The 23,293-nt window shown below is 35.7% G+C and overlaps 1 protein-coding gene across 2 annotated transcripts in view; it reads right to left on the bottom strand.

Moving 5' to 3' along the window:
- Positions 1–23,293, bottom strand: part of NAA16 (N-alpha-acetyltransferase 16, NatA auxiliary subunit) — a 66,537-nt gene that overhangs the window by 30,142 nt on the left and 13,102 nt on the right. For both annotated transcript variants that reach the window (XR_012833287.1, XM_075741743.1), the window contains exons 3-9: positions 21,908–22,012; positions 17,645–17,802; positions 16,382–16,516; positions 10,158–10,311; positions 8,566–8,685; positions 6,333–6,428; positions 2,516–2,622 (exon numbers count right to left, since the gene is read on the bottom strand). Coding sequence is in view for 1 of the 2 variants with exons in the window: in XM_075741743.1 (XP_075597858.1) it covers positions 2,516–2,622; positions 6,333–6,428; positions 8,566–8,685; positions 10,158–10,311; positions 16,382–16,516; positions 17,645–17,802; positions 21,908–22,012 (875 nt within the window). In the remaining variant the exon portion in view is untranslated. The remainder of the gene's footprint in view (positions 1–2,515; positions 2,623–6,332; positions 6,429–8,565; positions 8,686–10,157; positions 10,312–16,381; positions 16,517–17,644; positions 17,803–21,907; positions 22,013–23,293) is intronic.

The raw sequence follows: 23,293 nt of genomic DNA, 5'->3' as shown, positions 1-23,293 counted from the left end.
CTATATTGGAATACAAAACACAACTTCCAACCTATAACCTTGGTATTTGGAGTCATTCTAAGCAGTGTAAGTACTGAAGGGTTTCTAAAAACTCCCTGAATAGTCTTCACTTTGATCTGGGCAAGACCTAGAGCTCTGCAGCTCTGTGTACCTGAAGTTAGATTTTGTCCAAGACCTGTGAACTAATGTTTAGAAGACTAGAATCGTTTTTAAATCAAAATACACCATGGATTTTTATTTAAAACATTTAGTACGAAGTACCAACTTATCACACTTAGCTAACAAACAACATTTACCTGAACACATTTGACAAACATTTGCCATCTATACAGCCACCTATTTTTTTCCTTGCCCTCTCCAGAAGGGGGACATTTCCTCTAGAATCAGCCACTCTTTACATTACCTTTTGGTCTACCCACTAAGGTATAAAAGGTGTTCTTAACACCAAAATGTTGAGTTACTTACTGAGAAATTTAATCCTCACCTTCGCTGAGCAAATAAAGCTGCATTTTTCTCAATATTCCTCTTTATTCTTGCTGGTATTCAATTATTTACATTTTTCTTTTTCCTACATATGAAAATTGCAGCACTATTTTTGTCTAAGTACATAGAAATAGAAAACTTCTATTAATATAAATATAGCCTAGTTCACCTTTTCCCCTGAAACCATGGCTTATGGAAGATCCTGGACCCACCTGGAGTTCTAGAAAGAAGGAACTCTCTAGGCTTAAGTACCAACTCTTTCATGAAATCCTTCTATGTCACTTCAAAATGCAACTGCAGTTGACTACACCAAATTACACGTGTTTCCAAAGAAATAAATGGAGAACTGCTCATTCTCAATTTGTAGAGAATGCAGTAATTTTCTATGTATTTTCTAGTAGGCATGACATGATCCTGACTACAATTCTATTTCCAGTCAAAATATACCAGTAATTAAGCACCTAGACAAGTTAGATAAAGTCTAACATTTTCCTGAAAAGTGTAGCACAGTTTGCCACAATTTTCTGCCCTCTAGTCCCTATATTTTAGAAATTCTAAAATTAACTGTCAGAGACTAAAATTAAAGTTTCTCTTAGTTTCAAAGATCCCTCTGTTACATCATAGTTACACGAAAACCCAACCAAGTAAAATGTGAGAGAGACCCTCTCTTGGGAAGAGACAGACAAGAAAGAGGAGGAAAATGCTTTTGCAGAAGTTAACAGTGCAAACAAATGCAAGCACATTTGGAAGTTGTGAGGTTCTTAATTTTATTTTTAATTACTTTTTAGGATTAAGCTGGCAGTTCCAAGCAGCACTGATTTGATACAACGAAGATAACCAGCAGCAAGGCACCTTTCCAGCTATGTCTGCCCCAAAGCATGGTAGTCCTCACCTTTTTTACCCATCATGTCAAAAAATTACGTACTAAAATTTTTTTGCAAGCCAAATAGTTTGTTTCTAACTGTTAACTTCTAAATTTTCATACTTCAAACAGTAGAGAAAACGTTCACAGCACTGACTGTACTTCTGTCTAGACAGTGTATCATCATTTAAAAAAATTTCAATCCACTTTCAAAAGTTTACATTGAAAAGTATGCATTAGCAATAGGCACTGTAGAAAAGCCTGCACTATACATGATACTAAAATTTACTAAAATTATGTCAAACATGAGGACACAGTACAGAGTACATTCTCCAAACAGAAGCATATTGAAAATTTCATGTTAGGACAACTAGCAAAGAGACTCTTAGAGTAATACTAGTCCAATACCCACTGATGGTTGAAAAAACAGCATCGTGTATTTAGGGCTTTTCCAGCTACAAAAACTCTTCTTACCTAGTCATGAATGGATTAGTATACCTAGAGGTTTTTATTGCTTGTAGCAGAGATAGCAGTATCTGAATAGAGTGACCTTGTTTTTCTACACATTTTAATAACATCCTTTATATGAAAATTTATTTTTACTGTATCTTACTGACAAGCTTGGAACAAAGAATTACATTTGAAATAACCATTCTAATGTGACACAGTTTTGCTAAAACTGTGAAAGTTTAGAAGTGCAAAAATTAAACACTAAAATTTCAGCCAAAGACTGAAATGGGAAACAAGCCTTTGTGGTAAACACTAACATATTCATGTATTCATGCAATTTAGAAATGTACGTAGAACAACAGCCATCTGTGTGATAATTTCAAATCATGACTTCTGGTGACATCATAAACCATAAGCTGAAAGAATCCTGCCACTTGCACTCAAAGTACACAAAAATAAAGTTATTGGCTATCTCTCATTTTTCAAGAACTTCAGTGCATTCTGCACCAATCCAACTTCAAGCATTTTGACATCAACTGTCTACAGAAGTAAAGTTTCATACATATTAAGCATCATCAATTAATCATTCACGTGACAAAATAGCACATTAAGGAGAAAAATGTTCAACAACAGTTATTTGTACATTACAGGAAAATCTATATAAAACCAGAAATTCAATATAGAAGATTTGCTTAAAACCAAATAAATACTAAATTTTACCTTTTCTGGATTGTAATATAAAGATTTCAAAGTGGTAAACAAGGGTGGGCAGCCTTTACTGAAGTTAACCCTCAGGAACTTATCCATTAGTTCTCTAAATTTTTCACCTGGAAACAAAAGTGTATTTGGTTATATGTCAGTGATTGCAAGTGTTGTATAAATATAAGCACTAATTGCTGTGCCACTCTGGATAATTGAGTAACTGAGAAACTGCAATTAAGGGTTTTCATCTTTCCTGTTGTTTGAGAATAAGATGCTAATATGCTCTGGATTGAAAAAAGATCAGAGATGCTTAAATTGCTGGTGCTTAAGAGACTGCTGATGAAGACATGGTAACAATCCTCAAACTTGTAAAAGTTATTAAAAAGAGCAAGTATTAAGGGCTGGCTACAGAGGATGTAGCAAGGGCTATTTAAACAAACATTGGAAAAAATATAATGGTAAGAATAACTAAGCACTGGAATGGATTACCTTGGAGATCTTGTAAAAGCTCCATCATTAGAAGTTTTTATGATTAAGTTAGACAAATGTGTGTTAGGAATAGTGCAGATTAAATTATCCTGCTTTGAGGAAGAAGGATGGATGAAATGAACCCTCTACCTCTCTTCTAGTCCTATTTTTTTTAGGAGTAGGACATGACTTCCGATGATAATATGATTGTTTCTGGAATCAGAAACAGAATAGAAGACTGGGTTTCAGAAGGATAAGCACCATATCAGAATCATCTATATCAAAATATACTGGCAGAAAGCTAAAAGTCTGACTTAATTATGTTTTCAGGTCAAAATTATAGTAATTGTAGTATGCCACCTTTCCAAGAAGTGTTGCTTCAAAAAAAAAAAAAAAAAAAAAGCAGGACTTCAAAGAGAAGATATCCAGTAAGGAAATCATAGCTGGCTTTCGTTGTTCTATGCCTAAGATGAGAAGTGGTTATTTTCAGTCATTCAATTTTGGTTTTGTTTGGGTTTGTTGTGGGGGTTTTTTTTGTGTGTGCATGTTTGGTTTTTTTTAATTTTTTTCTGGGTTTGTTTGCTTAACATAGGGATGAAGTTGCTATACTTCACTGATCTGCTGTGGACTCCTCAAAGTCTTGAGACAAGGAAGTAGTACACTTCACATAATGCTAACATATACATTAAAACTGTTGAATAATCAAATTGTTAATGCATTGTTAATGAATTGAAGTTTAACAGTGGTTTCTAGATATTCAGAAAATAAAGATACTACTGCTTTTTATGTAACATTCTTCCTTATGTATTTTTACCAATTCTTAATTGTCCTACTCTTACTATTATCAGCACTGTTACTGAGACTAAAATCACCTGTCTTCCCTTGCTGTACTAAAACAAACCGCTAGAAACTCTTACTACCTGTGGATGAGGATCCATAACTGGACTGTAAGTACATGCTTTATTACAGGTGGATTAATTAAAACTTGCTTTCTCACACCACAAGAAACTCCTCTATGTGACAAAAAAAATATCCATCTCAATTTCTTCTGTTGGATTATTCTAATTTATATCCTTGATGGAAGAATTGTAATTCAGAACTTAGCAAAGCAAGATTCAACTTTCCATTACATACATATTTATTTATAGAATGCAGAACAGCTTTAAACAAAGCCTCAATGCAAAACATATAGCTAGGCACCACCTAAGACATGAAGACAAGCTCAAATTTAGTCTGATGCACAGAAAAGACCTAACCAGTCTTTCACTGGAACAGTGAATCCATAACAGCATAAACAAATCTAAAACTGGAAGGCCAGACTTCAACCCCTCATCCTTGATCAGTCTGAAAATTAATTGTAACACCTTCCTCCACAGAGGTGGTTTCCATCTGGATGAAGGAGCTGATCTGTACCAAATACAAGGTTATGAAGATGCAGCGCATGGCAAGGTCTGGGAAGGGCTGCTCTTTTCATACAAACCTGCACTTTACAGTATTTTAAGACAATTCTGAATCAGCCAGCATCGGTTGCAAGCAACTGGTCAGTGACCACCCTGGAACAGCAACCTCATTTAACCTCTTGAAATTTGCTAATATATTTCCGCAAAAAAATTCCTTTCTACACCTTCACATTCTCACTATTAACTTTTGCCAACAGGATTTCTCAGCTGCTGTACTTGTGAATGCAAGAAATCATTTAGTAAATAGATGTAAACCTAAATAGATCAAAACCAGTCTTACACATCTATGACCGATACAAGCTTAATAGATTAATCGAAACAAACTTTAATTCAGGAAAATTCTTCTTCGCTATGAAACACATGGTTTTTCTTGACTGATTTAATAATTAATTTTGCTTTCATTTAGAGTATTGCTATAGCAGGAACAACTAATCCTTATTACCAAATATACTTCTATTTAAATGAACATTAGCTGTGAAAGTACACTGTAAGATGTGATAAAGTAACTTAGTGCAAAACACAGTGAAATTAAGACAATAGCAAACCACATTTATTAATAAAGATATGGAAGAGCATTTTGCAGGTTATTTCCTTGTTTGCTATATATTACCATAAACAATTTTACTATGGGACAAAACCAATTACTTGTCACCTAGCTTCTCAAATTTAGCCGAATTGCCTTAAAATTTGCCCTTGTATCTGCAAAGAAACTGAAATATCAGGAATTAAGTAAGGCACAAGTAACTTCAGGGCTAAATCTCTTATGAAGCAGTTAAAATCTTGCTATTTTCCAGGAGGAAAAGTCTATGCACATTCAGACTCTTGAGCAAGAAGAGAAAAGTGGATAGCTGTGCTCTGTAGCGTTTAAAGATACAACATATTTGGTGCTCAGTAAATGAGCTAAACTAAAAACTAACCTCACGAAATTAAAAGCATGAGCAGGTGTGTTGGGAATTTGCAGCTGAACTTAAGAATTTCATGACACTTAGATATCTAACTTACATACTTTATATTTCTTTCCAAAAGTTTTCTACTGGAGTTGCAGTTAGACAGCTATATACCAAGTGTATATTTTTATGGGATTTACCACTTCATTTAACCTCCTTCCTTACACTTTTTTAAAACAGAAAGCTATGAGCTTCCACAGTAGATCTCCTCAGTTCTGGAAAGAATATGTATTTGTGCACTGTGTTTCAATATAAACTTTTGAAAGGACAGTCACTGAAAGAGCTTAGCTATAGAATTATAAATAATTTGTGATACATAACATCGCAAACTTGCTTTTTGTTCCTATTCTTATTAAATTATCAGCACAAAGTTAGTTTATGTGGTAGATTTAAGTTCTAACAGTTGTAACCCAGCAAGATATTCAGTCACAAAAAGATGTGATGTTTTCTGCTACATCACCAGTACAAAAACTGTTAGGAAGAGCATCGGTCCTATGCTATTGTGATTGTTACATGCATAATTTACACCTAGTTTCAGTGTTTATAAATTATATTATAAAGTTAGCTTTTATATATATATGTATGTATGTATATTAAAAGTATATGGGTGTGTATACACATCCCTACACCTTTCATTCAAGTGTAATTCAAATCCTTTTAACTTGCGATTCTTAACTTGCACGATGCAGAAAAATTACGTACAAGAATTCCTACAATCTATACACCAATCTGTTCTGTAGTTTTATCCATACAAACTTTACATGGTTTGTATCACCATATCAGAATGCATGAACTTTTTCAATCAACTAAAACATAACAAATATTTTTGTCTATTCCAACAGAAATGTGTCTGATATGTGTACATGTACAAATAGGTATTAAATGCACATTCAACAGCCTGAGGAAACTTTAAAAAAACCAAAATAAAGACTATTAGAGAACAGATATGCAACTTGTTACCTGAAACAAAGTTTAAAGGTAATCTTCTAGGTGAAACTGCTCTGGGATGTCTTTTACTAACTTCTTCATAAATCTGAAGCCTCTCTTCTAAAGTGCCTATTACCAGTAAATATAATAAATATAAGTAACAGATAAAAATCTATTCTTCTAAGTGTTTTTAAATGTTGACAATTCATTTAGCTAGACTTCTCATACAGTTTGGATTTGGAACAATTTAAACATTTCAAACTACTTTTTCCAGTTAATCATAAACATTACTGTGTAAAACTGTATTGAAGACACACTGTATGTACAATACACAACTACCAGCATTAATCACTACAGATAAACTGCAAACAGAACAATTACCTTGCACATTCAATCATACAGTATTACAGTTTGGTTTCTTTCAGTTACATGCTGTGCAGATCCATTCACACAGTAGTCTGGCATTCATAGCTTCAATTAACTGTTTTTCACTATGCATCTGTTTCAGGCATACTTAAAGCATTCAGAAAAATATATTGTGCTTCTAAATCATAGGTATACAAATAGCATACTATACAAGCATGCCTTTATTATAAGTCCCCTGGTGGCAGCAAAAACAGGGCACAATACTGCTAGTGTAAATACTGAGCACCAGAACTCTCTATACCTTAATGTTTAAGTAGCTTTATTTTTGTTAAATATTTTCTTCCCACTCCTCCCCTTTCCCCCATAATATGCTTTGGAGCTCCAATGTGGTTAGAACTTAAATAAAACTAATCTGTTGCTTTGAAATGCCATTTTTCACATAATTAAGATCAATTTTGCTTAAATATTAAATTCATCAAGCACTTTAAATAAAACTGAATATACAGATTAAGACTATGACACAGCATATATTTAATAAATATATGTTTTCCTTTCAGAAAGAAAAACAATTTATCTCGTCACTGAGCTCAGATGTTGGGGAAGGGGGGGGAATATGTTACCCAGTGGCTCCAAGAGATGTAGAGTTCTAAGAGTTATACTAAAATAATGTTTGGATTGGAACTAAAGCATATAAAAGCCCTAATCGAAGTCACAAGTTGGAGCTCCAGAACTTACCATGGGGGAGGAAATAGTCCTAAGACCACCTAAAAAATAAAGTAGCATTATTAGTTTTATAAATTAGTACAGCTTTAATCTACATAGGATTTTAATATGTCAAATAAATTACTGGACTGGTTCTTTGTTAAGAGCTACACATTATCATCAACATATTTACTACATCAAACAGAATAATCACATTCTTGGGTAATTTTATTTTCTAAGACAATAATCATGATGTCCAACTCTATGCATACAGTAGAAAAACCATTTAAAGGGCAACACTGCTCTCTGTATAAATGTAACAAATGCAATCATTTTCATTTTCCAATCACAAGTCACATTCCCAGACCTTATGAAACCCAACTGTAAAACTTTCTAGAAGAAAACTGGTTGAGAAATATAAGGCAGCTATAATATCTACAAATAATATCCTTGTGGGCTTATGATTTATGATGTCATCAGAATAACTCAAATAAAACTTCCACCAATTAGTGAACAGTGAAATACAAGGAAACCATTCCTGTGTAAACACTTGGGAAGTTACCACTGTAAAACACTTACTACAAATTGTTGCAATATTGTAATTTAAAAAAAGAAAATATTAGCTATTTTCCTGGAAAGACAGAAGAGCAGTAATGTGAATTAGCATTGGAATAACAAAGATTTTATCACATTTATCACCTTTTCCTCCAAAGAAAAGTCAGCTTTAAGTTTTGGGTTTTTTTTTCCCCTCAGATGGCCTATCTTTAAAAGGTCATCTGAAATAGATATTTGGGTATTTCTCTACGTACGCATCGAAAGAGGTTATTACCTAATCAAGTTCCAGAATGACAATTTTATGTTGCAGTGTATGATAGTCATCTGGCAATCAACTACTAGATAGGAATGAATTGCAATTTGGTTTCCAAGTTCACACGTGGCAAGGAAACGTTCTTTGTGTAAGCATGTTAACAAATGCCACCTTTAGGTCCAAGAAGAGAAAGACTTGCTGTTGGTATTTTCATGCATGCAAGCTTTCCAGTGAATGTTTTAAAAAAGGATAAACTATATCATATTCAAGATTAGAAGGTACATATTTTTCTGCCAAGTAAAGCTTTTTAACCTAAGTAACATCAAACAGGCATTTTAAGTATATTCTACACCACGCGTATTTCCAATGTATTTGTGTATGTTAACTTACTAGGTTGTAGGGCCTTTTCCAAGCCTTCATAATAATGCCAGTTCTCTGCATTACGCTCAATTAATTCTTTGAATACTTCACCAGCTTCTTTCAGTCTTCCCAACTTCAGTAACATCTCTCCTAAAAACAGCGCAGTAAAGAACTGTGAATTACATGAGAAAACACTGATGGCTTGGGAATAAAGTTACAAAACTAGATACATAAAATTAGGCTTAATCTTATGTAGGTACTTAAAAAGAGGCTTTATTTTCCCAAAAGCATTTACTGTGTATTAGAAGTGCTACTTGAAGCTACCACCCATATAGCTCAACACAATTTGGAGCATTCTGCACCTGTGAAAACAAAGATTATTTGAATGTCTGTATCCGAGTATTTAAAATAGCTACTGGGATTATCAAAGAAACAAGCAACTCTTCCTTCCAGGACTGCAACACATGACTATCTTGCTTCTGTTTACTTAACTACACCTTTATTTTTCCACACTAACCAACCAGTTTTTAACCAGTTAAATCACACAGGTTTGCTACTAAGTTGTTCTACCATATCTGGCTTGCCCATACAGTGCTGCATTTCAGAATGTGACTGAACACTGATAACACCTATGTTTTTGCTACTAGAGCATCAAGGATTTCTGTTTTTACCCCTGCTCTGCCACACAGCAAGCAGGCCAGGGTGGGCAATAAGTTGGGAGAGGACACAACCTGGACAGCTGACAAAGTGGACAAATGGATATTTTATGCTACATAGTGTCATGCTTAGTAATTAAAATTGAGGGGAAGGAGTGTTTGGGCAGGTGGTCATTGCTTGGAGACTAGCTGAGCATCAGTCTGCTTGTGGGAGGTGGTGAGTGATTGCCTTTGCATCACTTTGGGATCTGTGGTTTCTTCCCTTCCTCTTTCTTTCACTGAAGCGATCTTTATTTCACCTTATTAGTCTTCTTGCTTTTGCTCTTCCTATTCTCTCCCCTGTGCCAGCAAGGGAGGCTGAGGGAAGTAAGCAAGTAGCTGTGCGGGGCTTACCTGCTGGCCAGGGTCAACCCACCACAAGTGCGCAAGGAAGGAGCAGTAGAAGAATACATGCTACTACATTATGTAATTGTGCATATTCAGAACTCAGTACTTCAAATCCACAAAGCAATTGTGGGTTATTTTTAAAGAGTGAACTTCAGTATGCACTTAAATAGGGCAATAAAAGTAAGTGCATTAGAAAGCTTAAGAAGCAAAGAAAAATTTGATGCTTCAGTCAAAAAAAAAATCTGCATTTGTACTACAAACAAGTATTCTTCATGAAATTAAAACTGGGTTATACTAGCTCTGATTTATGGAAAGCTACTCTAGTACGCAACAATATCATAATCTGAGATCTCCTCTGTTCCTGTGTCAGCCCAAGTAAAACTACCTGCATCCACCACTTTGGTAGGGCAAGTTACTTGAGCACAAAATTCTAAGTCTGGTGTTACTAGTTTCCCTATAGGAATTGTTTCAAATCAATTAAAGATTTCACATGTTTTTTTCTTCTACCGCTTTATCATATCTGAAAGCCAGTAGCAAAGGTTTAGAACAAAATTGGCTGAGGGAAGAAGAATGACTTACCTTTGATTTCTTCTACTATTAATTTATCACATATTTGCTTTTCATATGTCTCTATATGTTCTAAAGACTCCTGAAATAGATCTGCCTCTCTCATCACTTGATTTTGATATAAAATCAGTTCACTATATTCATAATCTATCTTATTAGGAGGAATCTGGGGGGGGAAAAAACAATAGGTTAGTTAACATTTACTTGTACCTCAACTATGTGCAATATTACAGAACACAAGATTCAGGCTACAGAATATATCAGGTCTATTTATATGCCCACCCAAACATTCAAACTGTAAAACTCTCATTATTCACAATCAAATTAGATTCATTCAGGATATCCTTTGTTAGAGAACAGTTTAAAAGAATGCCTGTATTTCTATTTTCTCTATCACTGTGGCAAGCTAATTAAAAACAGAATCCTTGCCTTCTTCCATACAATTCAATAAAATTTGCAAAGAACTTGGTAATCTTTTCCTTCTGAAGGACTCATGTAATCCACAACAATTTTTATCTACATTCCATGGCAGATCGCTGGGATATCACAATACTCATTTTCAACATACCAAAAATTCTAGATCAAACTATTTCCAAGAACGATGAACCACCCGAATGACCAAGCTGGCCATAGCTGGACAACTAGAATTTTTCAAACAGAAAACCTACACTATCTCTGTCTAACCAAGTATTCTCTGTACTACACTTCAACCTCCCGGAAAGTACAGTGCACAAGCATGCAAAGAGTGTCTTCAACACATAATTATTTTGAGGTCTGCTGCCATTTGCCTACCTAGGACTTTGTCTACAGGCTACAGAAAAACTAGTGGGTCATCCACCTTCCAGTAATACACCAGTCACTGAAACAGGACGACATTCAAAAGTATTCCTTTCTAGGGATAACTCCTAAAGTGCATTTAGGCAATGAAAAGTCTTGCCAGAATTATAAAAGTTATGTCATACTAAATGCTCTTCACTAATATGCACTGAAGCTACGTCAATTACAAGTAAAATGCAAGAATTTCAGAGACCAAATGCAGAAGCCTGCAGACAATGCCCAGCAGATCTATACAACAGTCTACTATGTGAAATATACTGCCTAAATAGAAATTGTAGGAAAGATTATAGTCTATATGATTTTTTTTAATAATAAAAATAGATAAGCAGCTGAGCTTGATAAATGTTAATGATTCTTTCCCATGACACTGCATACTTTGTTCCTTTCTGAGCAAGCAACACTTTGGAGTCACATTGGTCACCAAACAGTTTACTATTATTTTTCTGTTCCTTGAGTAAAGCTTTTCCTCTGTCTTCTTTAAAGAACTAAGTAATTTAATTAAAAAAGCCAAAACAGTAAATTAGTTGAAATTAATATTTGTATTAAAAAAATCTTGTCCTAAACCACTACTTCCAGCCCTTCCCTAAACACAGATCAATTTTACGATATTTAATGTATTTACATGCTCTTTGAATTTTTAGAGGCAGTTTTTATACTACTGTGAATTTTCAGAAAGAAGATTTCCTTTTAGATAGAAGTGTTCTGAAAGACAGCATAACTAAACATTGCTAAGAAGCGTATAACTGACAAGGAACATAGGTTTTGAGGCTGAAAGTAACAACATTCAAGAATTTTTTTTAACAACTGTTAACATATTATAACAAGTGATAACTAATGGAACAAGACTAGAGTCAGCAGGTAGCATGAAATCCTACCCATTTCTGAAAGTATATTTCCTCTATCTGCAGCTCCATTTCCATTTCCACCTTTGCTCAATTTTTATCCGTATTAAACACTGGAAGTCACTAATTAAAACATTATTACTTGGAAAGCATTTTTAACTGCTTCACAGAACTGACATGCAACAAGGGTTATGCGTTTAAGCATGTCTTCCCGCTTATGCTTACTGCAATACCACAGAACTGAAACTGCAGAGCACCGGTTTAGTTCTTTGTCCTTCACTTCCCCATAAAAATGCCCTCCCCTCCAATACAATACACATCTAAATTCCACAAGTAGCACAGCTTTTTGGCACATCATGAATTAGTTTTAGGCCTTCAAAACATAATTACCCCCAAAACCCTTAAAAACTTATATAACACAAGAAAACAGGCATCAATTAACCTTCTTGTAGCTCTTCTGGCTTGGTAGGACTAACAAAAGAAATTACAAAATGTCAAAAAAAAAAATCCAGTGAACTCCCTCTTTTACATAGGGCAAATGCACCAGAAAGATACTGCGCTTACTGTCATACCATTTAAAAAGCCATTTTTAAAAGTAATTTTAAGAGAAGTTCATTTTTTAAAGATATTTTGAAATCTCGCCAGGTTAATGTTGATTTAAACATGCAATTCATCAGAAGGCAAGCATCTTATAACCCCAGTGCTTAATCTGAATTATCAGACTGTCTTATAAAGACTAAGATATTCTATAAAAGGTTTTTTCCACGCCATTGCTATGGCTGCACAATACATCTTTATTCCTCCCTCCCAAAGAGTTATGATTCTTGCACATGAGATGTCCAACTTTCTCTTGAACTCAGTTCTGCTGTTTCAGAATAAATTTCTTCCTCTCCTGCACCAAAAAAAGAATCATCTTTACAACCATAGGTGCCCTAACATAACTGTCACTGAAAGAATGTGACAAGATGCAGCCAAAACATACCTAAGAGCAGACCCCCAAAACTCCAGAGGTTTTCTGTCCATATCTGTAATTGTGGGCCTGATGCAGAAATTAGGAATAAAATAAAAATTAAGAATAAAAATTTTGTTCTGGAAAAGAAGAAAGGGAAAATGGGACATACAACAGTAAAACAAATTGCATAGTTGTTTTACACCGTGGTTCCCAAAATTTAAATTCTTAAGTGACTCTTAAATCATTTAACTTGGACAGCACAGGTTGTCATATTTCCTGCAGTGATGTCTGCATTCAACCTCATAACCTGTTTTTGACCAAAATATGATGCATCTGGCTAATTTACAGCTTTCAGATGACAGGCAGTGTTGATCTGTATATACTAAGAGACAGAAAATTCACCATTTCCAATGATAACTTAGCCATTAGAATAAAACTGTCAGTGACAAAAAGATAAAAAGCAGTTTATCATTCGAATTTGTTGCTCAACTTGCTACCACCACTTGTTTCTTTACTTTTCCCCACTAAACAATCTTCCTAGCTATCATTCTTCCCCAAACCAGTATCTACATTGTACGTGAATCACCTAGTTTTTTCTGCTTTCAGCAGAGAATCTCTGCCTTTCACTAGACAGCATTTTCGCTAGTCCTCTCATCTTCCCATATTGTTCTTTGCATTTTCTAACTTTTTAAAAAACAGGGTCATCAGTAAGCATTGATCTCTCATTAATCAGTGCTCTATAGAGAAAATCCATGCTGCTTCTCAGAAATAAGGGTGTTTTTTGCTTTTCACCCACAAGTCTGCCCTGAAGAACAATTTTACAATAAGCCAAGGCAACCTAACTGTAACCTGGATCAACAAAGGCAGTCCACTTCCCTCTATTATTCCCCTTCCTCTTTCCCCTCTCACCTCACAGTTGTTCAGTTCAGCCAATCAATCCTTCAAAACAGTGATATTTTTCTGTCACTTTAGCTTCCTGAACCAGCCCTCCACGAGTCAACCAGTGCTGCACAAGGAAGCAGTGGGAGCACACAGGAAAAAGACTGCTGGCTTTGGCATCAGCTTTTAGCTAGATTAGCTCCATTATTTTGTAATACTCCTCCTTCAGATACTCACCTACAATCACTAAAATGACAGTTCCTTGATCTTTTTCTTAGTTTTACTGCTTGGTTTTGTCTGTGTTAATTCACATCTGAATGGACAGAGCTGCCTGAGTAATCCAAGTCAATGAGTATGATCACCCTACATCACCATTATTTACCAATTATTAGGACAGCAGTGTTTTACATAACATGTTAATGTTACATTTACTACCTACTTTATTAACAATAATGGTAAACAGTGTCAGGCCTAATACAGATTGCCATAAAACTCCTCAAAAACATCAGTTTATTGAAGATTCCCATTCACTAGTGATTTGGAAACCCTTCAGTCTTCCAACCCTCCTTTTAAACCCTGAAGAACAACTCCCTTTTATCACAGTCACATGCAATATTCTATCCAAGTCAGTCACAGAAGATTACCTATTGAGTTGGAGTGCATACAAAGTACAGGGCAAGAGGGGAGATTTGGAAAGTAAAGTAAGCAAGAAATGTACGTCCTCAAAGATCAATGGAGTATCCTGAACTCAACTATTTTAAGAGCAGGACTGTTAAATAACCAGAGACCACACAAACAGTACATTTGGGGACTACTGTAGAAGAGCCAAAGTGTGGCAAAATTGAGCTGTGAGTTTGCTTGGGCTCTCCTGACTGTTCTGGACCCAACAAATTGATTCTCTCTTCCAGTGGTTGGGGCTCTACAGAGGCCTGCACACCTCAGGAATCTAGCACAGCAAAGCACAAGACTATTTGCAACAGAAATGAAACTAAGGCAGTCATCCTTATTTTTAGTGTTTGGGGGAAAAAACACAACATACCACTTAACTGTCTCTACCAATCTCAAAAAAAGAGCGAAGGCTGGACACAACTAATTTTCTATAAATTCTTCTCCAAAATTTGTAGCCTATTTCTGTCCTTTAATGCTTAACCAGCTTTTCTACCATTTGTCTGAGACTGATATTATGCTGATCAACAGTTAAACAGCTCACTGTTCAAGTACAAACCATTTTCCTATTTATGAAAAGTTCCTAAATATTCCCAGTTTTACTAAAAAATGGCATCAGAGCTCGAGATCTTCTCAGGATTTCCTTTTTTAGGGTGAGACTTAAGACTGTGATAACTTGCACAGACTCAACTGATTTAATATGTTCATCAACGGCAGATGGTATTTAAATCTGGCTTAGTCACTAGACTGAAGAGCATATCATGACTGCCCTCAAACAAGCATATTTACACACAACCTTTTAGAAAAGACAACATTAAAATCATCACTTCCATTTTCTCCAAGGGGCCAATACCACTGTTAAGCCCTCTTAGTCCTTGAAAGAAGCTCAATTTCTTACAGTTCATTTGCAGTTTTTCCATCTATTATATATACTTTCTAATCCAAACAGTCACCGAACACAGATTGAGCTCCGCTGACTCATTCAAGAACCATGACTTTTTGGCTGTCAAACACTCATAAAAGATGACCCAATTTTCACTTAAACTTACTGTTTTCAGTTTTTATTCAACAATGAAGTTACAGCTCTTTTGAAATGTCAAGTTATATATACCTGATTCGCAATTTCCTTTGTTTGACCATTATACATGATCAAGACACAAACACTCGTCCATCCTAGCAATTACTGATTTCCTTTCTTACAGTTAGTTCCATTCTGGCTGCCTAAGATCTCAAATGCAGTTCTCAGAAAGGATGTGAGATTTTTGTTTAAAACAGTCAATCTGTAGGTCAAGTAATGTCTTAGTACCTACACACAATACTTCCAACACATGTCCCAAGTTGAATGTTTCTATAAACATGATTTTTCTTTTTTCTTTCCATATTACAGAATAATCAACACATCCACTCTGTTCTATTAATTCAGACTTTTAGTTCTGAGTTAACAATAACAGAACAAGGAAACAGTCTCTCAAAAAAGGTTATACATAGTGATTTTAGCATTGTATCATTTTATTTACTCCAACAAGTTTCAGTAACACCAAATCTTCTCAAACAATTTTCAACTATGCTTTCACATTACTTTGACACCAAGCACTAATTTTAAGTGCATAATATACAGATGCATACAGGGCAATGAAGTAATGTCTTTTCACACTCTTTGTAGAGATGGAATGGCATCCAGGCTATGCCAGGAGAGAGGGCAAATGAGCACACCCAACACTAAATAGTATTTTCTGAAGTTTTACCTACTTACAGGGACAGGATCATCACAGGTTTTCTTTAGTTAAGTCTCACAAACATCAAGTTACTCAGTTACTCCACATCAGTCTACCTCTATATCCTCAACCCTAACAGCTTATTGCAAAGGGAAAAGGTATTCCTGTATAGCTTACATGAGCTGTTAATCTCCTAGAAATCCTTCTGCTCAAAGCAGAAAGCCCCACAAACAACAAATTTCTTCCTAATTCTCAACTAGTTAGTTCTTCCTAATTACAAAGAACTAATTCCTCAGATTCTGTCTCTTATAGAAAGTGTTCTCTTTCCAGAATAGGAAGTCTTACCTGTTGGGTCTTCCTAAACTCTTCAAGTAGTTTTAAGGCCATATCATAATCTTTTAGTAAGTGGTATGCAATGGCATATCCGATCCAGGAAGCCCGTTGTGTGGGGCGCAGCTGAAGTAGCTGGTATCTTGTCTCCTTCAGTAAAAGAAAAGCAATTTAAAAATAACACAGACCTTAAAGTTACTATGTTTTCATCATGATTTACCAGCACTATGGCTAATATTTTAAAAGATCTCTTAAAAGCCCTAAGCAATTTTTTAAGTTCTAACAGCATGGGGAAAAGTAGCATGTTTCTGTCTCATAAATCTGGGGGCTACATTCTCAACATAGGAGTCATGGCACAAAGCATAAAAATCTATTTGTTGCTAGACAAAAGGTGTCATTTTCAGGAATACCTCTTAAGAGCCTAAATTATTTCCAAAGATACAGCTTTGGAATCTCAGAGAGGGATTTCCATTAGAAAGTGTGATCTCACCGCCTGTGAAAGAGCAGTTCCACTCTCCTCATGCCCTGGCAATAGGTCCTTATGCTTACACTGCTGCAGTGCTTCTCAGACCCCCTTCCCAAGTCACATCCCTGAGTCAGTCACTCCCTCTTCTTCCATTAGCAAAGTCAACATGTGCAGTGAAGATGACACACTAATGCTGAAACCCACAATCCAGTCTTTTACTTCACATGAAACAGAGGATGGAAGAGCAGGATTTCCTCTTTCACAGCCAAATCAGTTCAGCCATTTTGAAACCACTAACTCCGGTTTTAGACAAAATTGCAAGGTTTTATTTATGATAAAATCAGTATTGGGATTCACAAAAAAATCCACCAGTCATCATAGGGCAAGTTTCCCCACACACTCAAAGAATCACGATATGCGTATTTTTCACCAAAAATACCTTCAGTATATACACCCAAACCACCATTTGCAGTACCTCACAATAGCACAGTAAGTAGTCCTACTTGCTAAGCTTTATCCTTTTTATGTTCATTATTTTAGTGAAAAATGAGTTGAAAACTAGAGTTTTACAAGGTGATCCGCAAGTCAAATTGTACAGAATAACTGTACTTGTAGTTCTGTTCTCAACATTATATGGAGCCCTGCTGCAATACATTTTCATGCTTTCCTAAACAAGAGCTTAAAACACTTTCTACTTTGAAATAGCAAAACCACGTAGCAATAAAATTGCTAGCAATAAAAGACTTAATAATGGAATTGAACAGCAACAGAATACCAACAGCAATAAATTGGAATTCAAAGAGAATACTTACTCTATATCCTTCTAAATCCCTCATCTGAATCTGCAACAGCGAGAGATCTCTCAAGATCTGTAGATTATCTTTATCTAGTTTGAGTGCATTCCGGTAACACTTGATGGCTTCATCGTATTTCTTATCAGAACGTTGTAAAAGACCATAGACGTGCCAACCTAATGCTTATTAAGGAAGATGCATTCACAATTTTCAGAAAGTAACTGCAGTACATTTGTGTTACAGACCAAACAACTTGACATCTTCCTTAAGATCAGCACCCTTATAAATTAAGTTTTATTACCACAGCCAGGCTTTACTGACACACATTTTAAAATATTAAATGCTTCCAAATAAGCAATAGTCTTATTTTAAAGTCTTCTGTTAAGGCACATTCATCCCCCCCCCCCCCCCCCCCCCCCCCAAACATCGTTACACAAACTAAATGATCTAAACTCTACAAAATGCCTAAGAAGAGTTAGGCCTAGAGATGTCTTGTTTAAAACATACTACTGTAATTACCCTAAGAATTTTTACTCCTAAAAGTGTCTTGTTCTAACAATACAAGTTTTACTTTTCCCCACTTGCCTATCTGCAACCTCAAATGGTGTCCAGATTTTACAGTAAGAGATAAACATAAAGCTACACTTTATTTTGGTGCATCAAACGTCTTTGTCACATTCTCAGCATCTCAGATTTCCTTCAGTAGTGTGTCATTTCATCAGACTTCTCTCACAAGCATCCTTTTTTATCCTGGGAAGACTCTGAATTCAAAGCATGAAACCAACATGTGTCATTGCAACTCATTACATTGTGGTTTTGCATCAGTCTCCAATATTAAAAGAAAGATTACTTGACATGATCTACCTTTTGCTACTCCAGGTTACTAGTAACTCATTGAGGCAACATCTTCCACAGTAGTAAATCTGAACTTACTTTGATTTGCAAATTAGAAGTGGCTCAAAAGTTCTCTCAAGAAGCTCTCCCATGTGCCGCTGAAGCAGCAAAACACAGCACATCTTGGGGAGAGGTACATGCATCCTTCACCTTTCAATTACAACAGCACAAATAAGTCATAGTGCCAACAGCCGAAGTATTTAAGAGTTCTTATGCTACTGAATTGAAATAGAAGACAACTGTTCCCTCCAAAGATAAAATCATTTCTAAACTTTGCATCTCAAAAGTTGAGAAAGCACATAAAAAATTAAATGGGTTAACCTTGTCAAATTAATCAAAGAAACAGAACTGTGAGTCTTTCTAAGAGAGAGGGAACTTATGTCCTGAACTAAGTTCTAGATATGAAGATATAAAGCAAATTTGTATCAAGAATAAAAGATGCAAGACTGCAGCCAAAAGAAAAGACTTTTGTGAGAATTAATAGTCTGAAGGAAACTTGTAATACACAAGCAAGAGACTCTGTTCTGCATTTCTATGGGAACACCAAGATAATTTCAGCTAGGTGAAGCATATAAAAACTCCATATGCATCTCTGACACTGCTAACAGAGCTGCTATTGCTGCCATGATGATTTAAGACTAAACAGGAAAGAGGGACAAAACAATTTTGGATAGTTACAGCTGTTGGTCTAATACTGCTACTTCTTTCTTGAGTTCAAGCATTCAGGACACGGATCAAAGTTAAATGTAGTACCTTCACATACCTGCCTCAGAACTACAGATATTTTAGATTCTCGCCTAAAAAAAAGACAATTCGATACAAAAGAATTTATGTGCACTTCAACAGTGTACTTCAACTAAGATGATGCTTTGAGTTATTTATCAGACATCATTACCATTCCTGGATCCAACTGGTAACATTCCTGGATCCAACTGGTAACCTGGCTTAATCTTTCATAAATCAAGTAAAGAAAAGCATAAACCCATTCAGAAATAAGTGCATACAGTAGTCAAGACCAAGCACAAGAAATTTTAAGAGCTAATACAAGCTAATAAAGCACAGTGCCACCAATTTATTACAGTAGACAGCTCTGGGCAGTGTTGTATGTGTTCCTACAGTGTCCTAAGTATGACACATCACTATTTGAAACATTTATTCTTGAAATAAGTGACCAGATCATTACTCAACTTATATCCAAAAGTGGGTCAGAATTTGTTTGTAGTTTGACCAGAAAACTTCTGGAATTCTAAACAATTTTAGAATAGCCATTTCCCCCCAAAAACCTCAATTTTCAGAACTGCAAAAGAATTAAAATCTTCTACTCCCCTACTCCTCCTTAAACAAGTCAGAACATTGAAGTGACCAGCTGTATATTAAACACCCTCTACCAGGTGCTTTCTTAAAAGCACAGCTGACAAGAGACACCAAAAGCACCTTCAAATGCTACCACAAGAAAATAAGAGCATATAGATGTATTGCACCACTTCAAAAACAGCTACTGTAATGAGGCGACTTCAGTGGCTAATTCCCAACTGTCCTTTTAAACCAACTGACAGGCACAAGCTCACATAAAACAGGAAAACTAAATATTATTTTAGAGAACCTCTCAAGCTCTGCATAGGTAACACTGACAATGAACAGGCCTTCAAACTTGCATCAGAACTTCATGGCTAGTCACAAGCCTTTGCAAAGGATGTAGAAAAAAACCTTTAAAATGCTCTGCCTCAGATACTAGTTTCTTATGGGCTAGCATATTCTCTTAGCCTTAACTCTCCCCATGTACTGGAGCCCCACCATCAGGAGATTCAGATATTTGCATAGTAACATTATGATAGCTCACTGGGTGCTCTTAAAGTGTAATAATAATGAACGAGGTTTGCTATTTCTTTAGAATTTACCAAGAGATGACAACTGAAAGTACTGTGACAAACCTGATGCCTAGTCTGGAATTAATTCAGTATCAACTAGCTTGTGCTCACCAGAGAAGTAATTCTGCATAGACAGATTACTCGAGGGGATTCTCTGTAGAGCTGTAACAACACACTTGAAGGCAAGAAGTTGGAACTTCTTGCTTTGTCAGAGCTAGTTGTACAGATGCAGCTTAAATAAAAAAAAAAAAAGAAAATTTGTGCCTAACAGGACTCAGATGAGTTTCTCTGAATTCAGAAAACAAAAATCCTTGCAGTGTTCCCAAGGTAAGGTAAGTTTAATGAGTCAGTAAACCAGTGAAAATCCACTAAAACTCATTTAAAAAATATTTTTTTTTTTTAATAAACTTGTGCAAAAAGAGGGTCCATTTGACCACCCCACCCCCCAAATTAGATCTGAAAAAGCAGAGATCCCTCCAGCATTTGTAGGGAAGTCTTCTAGACAGTTTTAAGAGTCAGCATGAATTGCAGACAAGAATTAGGTATGCTGATAAATCCCACTCTAGAACTTTGTTTAGGAATCTGAATCCCCCAAAAAACTTTCCACTAACTCACCCAGATTCTTTTGCTCCCTGATTTAAGGTGCAAAACTTCTTACATATAAAGTTGCTTTGGTATTCCTGAGTGTTCAGCTTTAAGATCAAGAAAGTACAAATTATTGTTGATTGTTCTATGGCATACCTCTAGAAACTCTGACAACCTCCGTAAGCTTAAAGCTTTATTTCCACCCTCAAACTCCCTGGAAGTTTAATATAGGAATGGTGTAAACAGCCATCCCTCTGTCTTAACTAGATGGTCATGACAAAGTGTTTCTTTCAACTGTGATGCTAAAGGAAGGTATTTTTTAATGTTAAAATTTTAATAATTTAATGAGAAATTTGTCCCTTAACATGGAATTCAAATGCATACAAAACAAGTAAGGCATCCTGTGCAAATCTGAAGTAGCCTCCTACCTGTGGCTTAACAGAAGACAGCTACTCCTAAAGCTCTTGGGTAGCTGCTAAATATTTCACAGGTATAAACTTTTGGAAGACAAGCTTAGAACAGCGTAGTAGTCATCAAGCCAGTACACCTAAACCATTATATAAAATTTAGTGGCAGAGTACATATTTTCATAGCACTTCTAGACTGGATTTCTTATACCTTTTTAAGAAAAAAGAAAGCTTTAGAAAAGGCCAGATTTTACAAGCTGTACGTATTCTTTGCAGAAAGTAAAGATCACAGATGGCCTTTTTCTACGAGATAAGTCTAAAAGGCATTTTTCTTAAATATTCTGCAAAACTGTAAAAAAGGAAGATAAAACCTTATTTCAAGTATTTGATTATCAATTAATATTCAGTGTACACACCTTATTTTAGACTTTTCATACAGACCACATTATGTACTTCAAAAGTACGTACATACACATAGAAGTGATAATCCATGGCAAAAAGATCAGGTTTTGTATTACAAAGGATACAGACATGACTCTTTACATCATTACGAAGTCCTTTACGAACAAATTCATATGCTTCTTCCTTCTTCCCTAAGCAGTTCAAGGTCAGTCCTTTCATCGCAAGCGTCTCTGTAAGAAATATCATATACTTATGTTTCTGACTTCCCATATGCCAGTTTCACAGTGCAGATATCCTTTGAAGTTGTTACACAGTGAAGTTCCCCATTAAATGATAAATTTAGATCAAGATAGCAGCCTAGCACAGCTGAAGACTGTTATATGGAAGCATTTCCTTTCTTAAAATTTATCTTAAAGAGACCACTGCAGAGCATCATACAGATGTGATGAACATGGACAACACAAGCTTCATTAATTACAGAATACATTTAACTGGCTTTACGGGAGTTAACAATAAGCTAAAGCAATTTTAGAGAGCTTCTCAGTGTGTGTTAAAGTTCCAGGTAGGCAGAACAAGAAAAATGCATCAGGTTGTGTCATAAGAAACACATCTCTGTCACGGTCAGCTCTACTATTACAGGTTGCTTTCAAAGAATTAGTTGAAAGGAGCATGTTTCCTGCTACAGTATTTTGGCGATAAGAGACCTTCTCAAAGTAGTAGCATATTAGTCAATATTCTGAGAGGCACAAGATTCCAAATACATTGGTATGACTATTGCTCCCCTTCTTCCCCCATTCTTCAAGTAACACTGTGGGAAAAAAGTTGCATGTAATACATGCACTACACCTGAAAGCTGTTCCAGACTCATATTTCTTTTTTTTTTTTGCTAAGAGACTACTTAGTTTTACCTGCCAAAAAATTATTAGTCACATTTTTTATCATCATACTCTGGTTTTCTTCCAAGTGCAACCGTTTCCCCAATATTAATGGCCACAGCCCATCATCTCAAGGTCAGCCATAACAGCAGTTTGAAGTTTCATTGATAGACCTGTTTAACACTGTTTTCTGTAAAAGTACACCTAAAGGGAATGATGACCCAAAATAAGCCAAGGTTTTTTGGTTTGTTTTTAACTTGTCCTACATCCACACTGTAAGCACAGAGAAAACTAGAATGATACCTTCCCAATAATATCAGGAAGCTCAAAAAAAGATTATCCCCACTGCGGGAAGGAGGGCAAACTACTCCTACCTTCCCACACCAGGGAGATAACTGTCCAGCCACAGCAATCCATCTGTTTGTCACCTTCTCACTAAATTTTTCAAATTCCTTGTCTCTGAAGCTAAGTGCGACAACAGCACAGCTTCCCATCAGATCATTTCATTGGCTTAGTTCTGCTTCAGCTGTTCATTCCAGGCTTCTCTCCCAAGCTTCAAAGCCATTAGTGGCTCAGAGCCCAAGTAGTATGTTGACTGCCAAGGCAGCCAGTTGTCCTGGAAAAGTTTAAGAAGCA

Source organism: Balearica regulorum, chromosome 1, assembly GCF_011004875.1.
Source record: "Balearica regulorum gibbericeps isolate bBalReg1 chromosome 1, bBalReg1.pri, whole genome shotgun sequence".
NCBI classification, from domain to species: Eukaryota; Metazoa; Chordata; class Aves; order Gruiformes; family Gruidae; genus Balearica; species Balearica regulorum.
The sequence above is the reverse complement of the archived record's forward strand: the minus strand, read 5'-3'. Positions and strand labels throughout refer to the sequence as shown.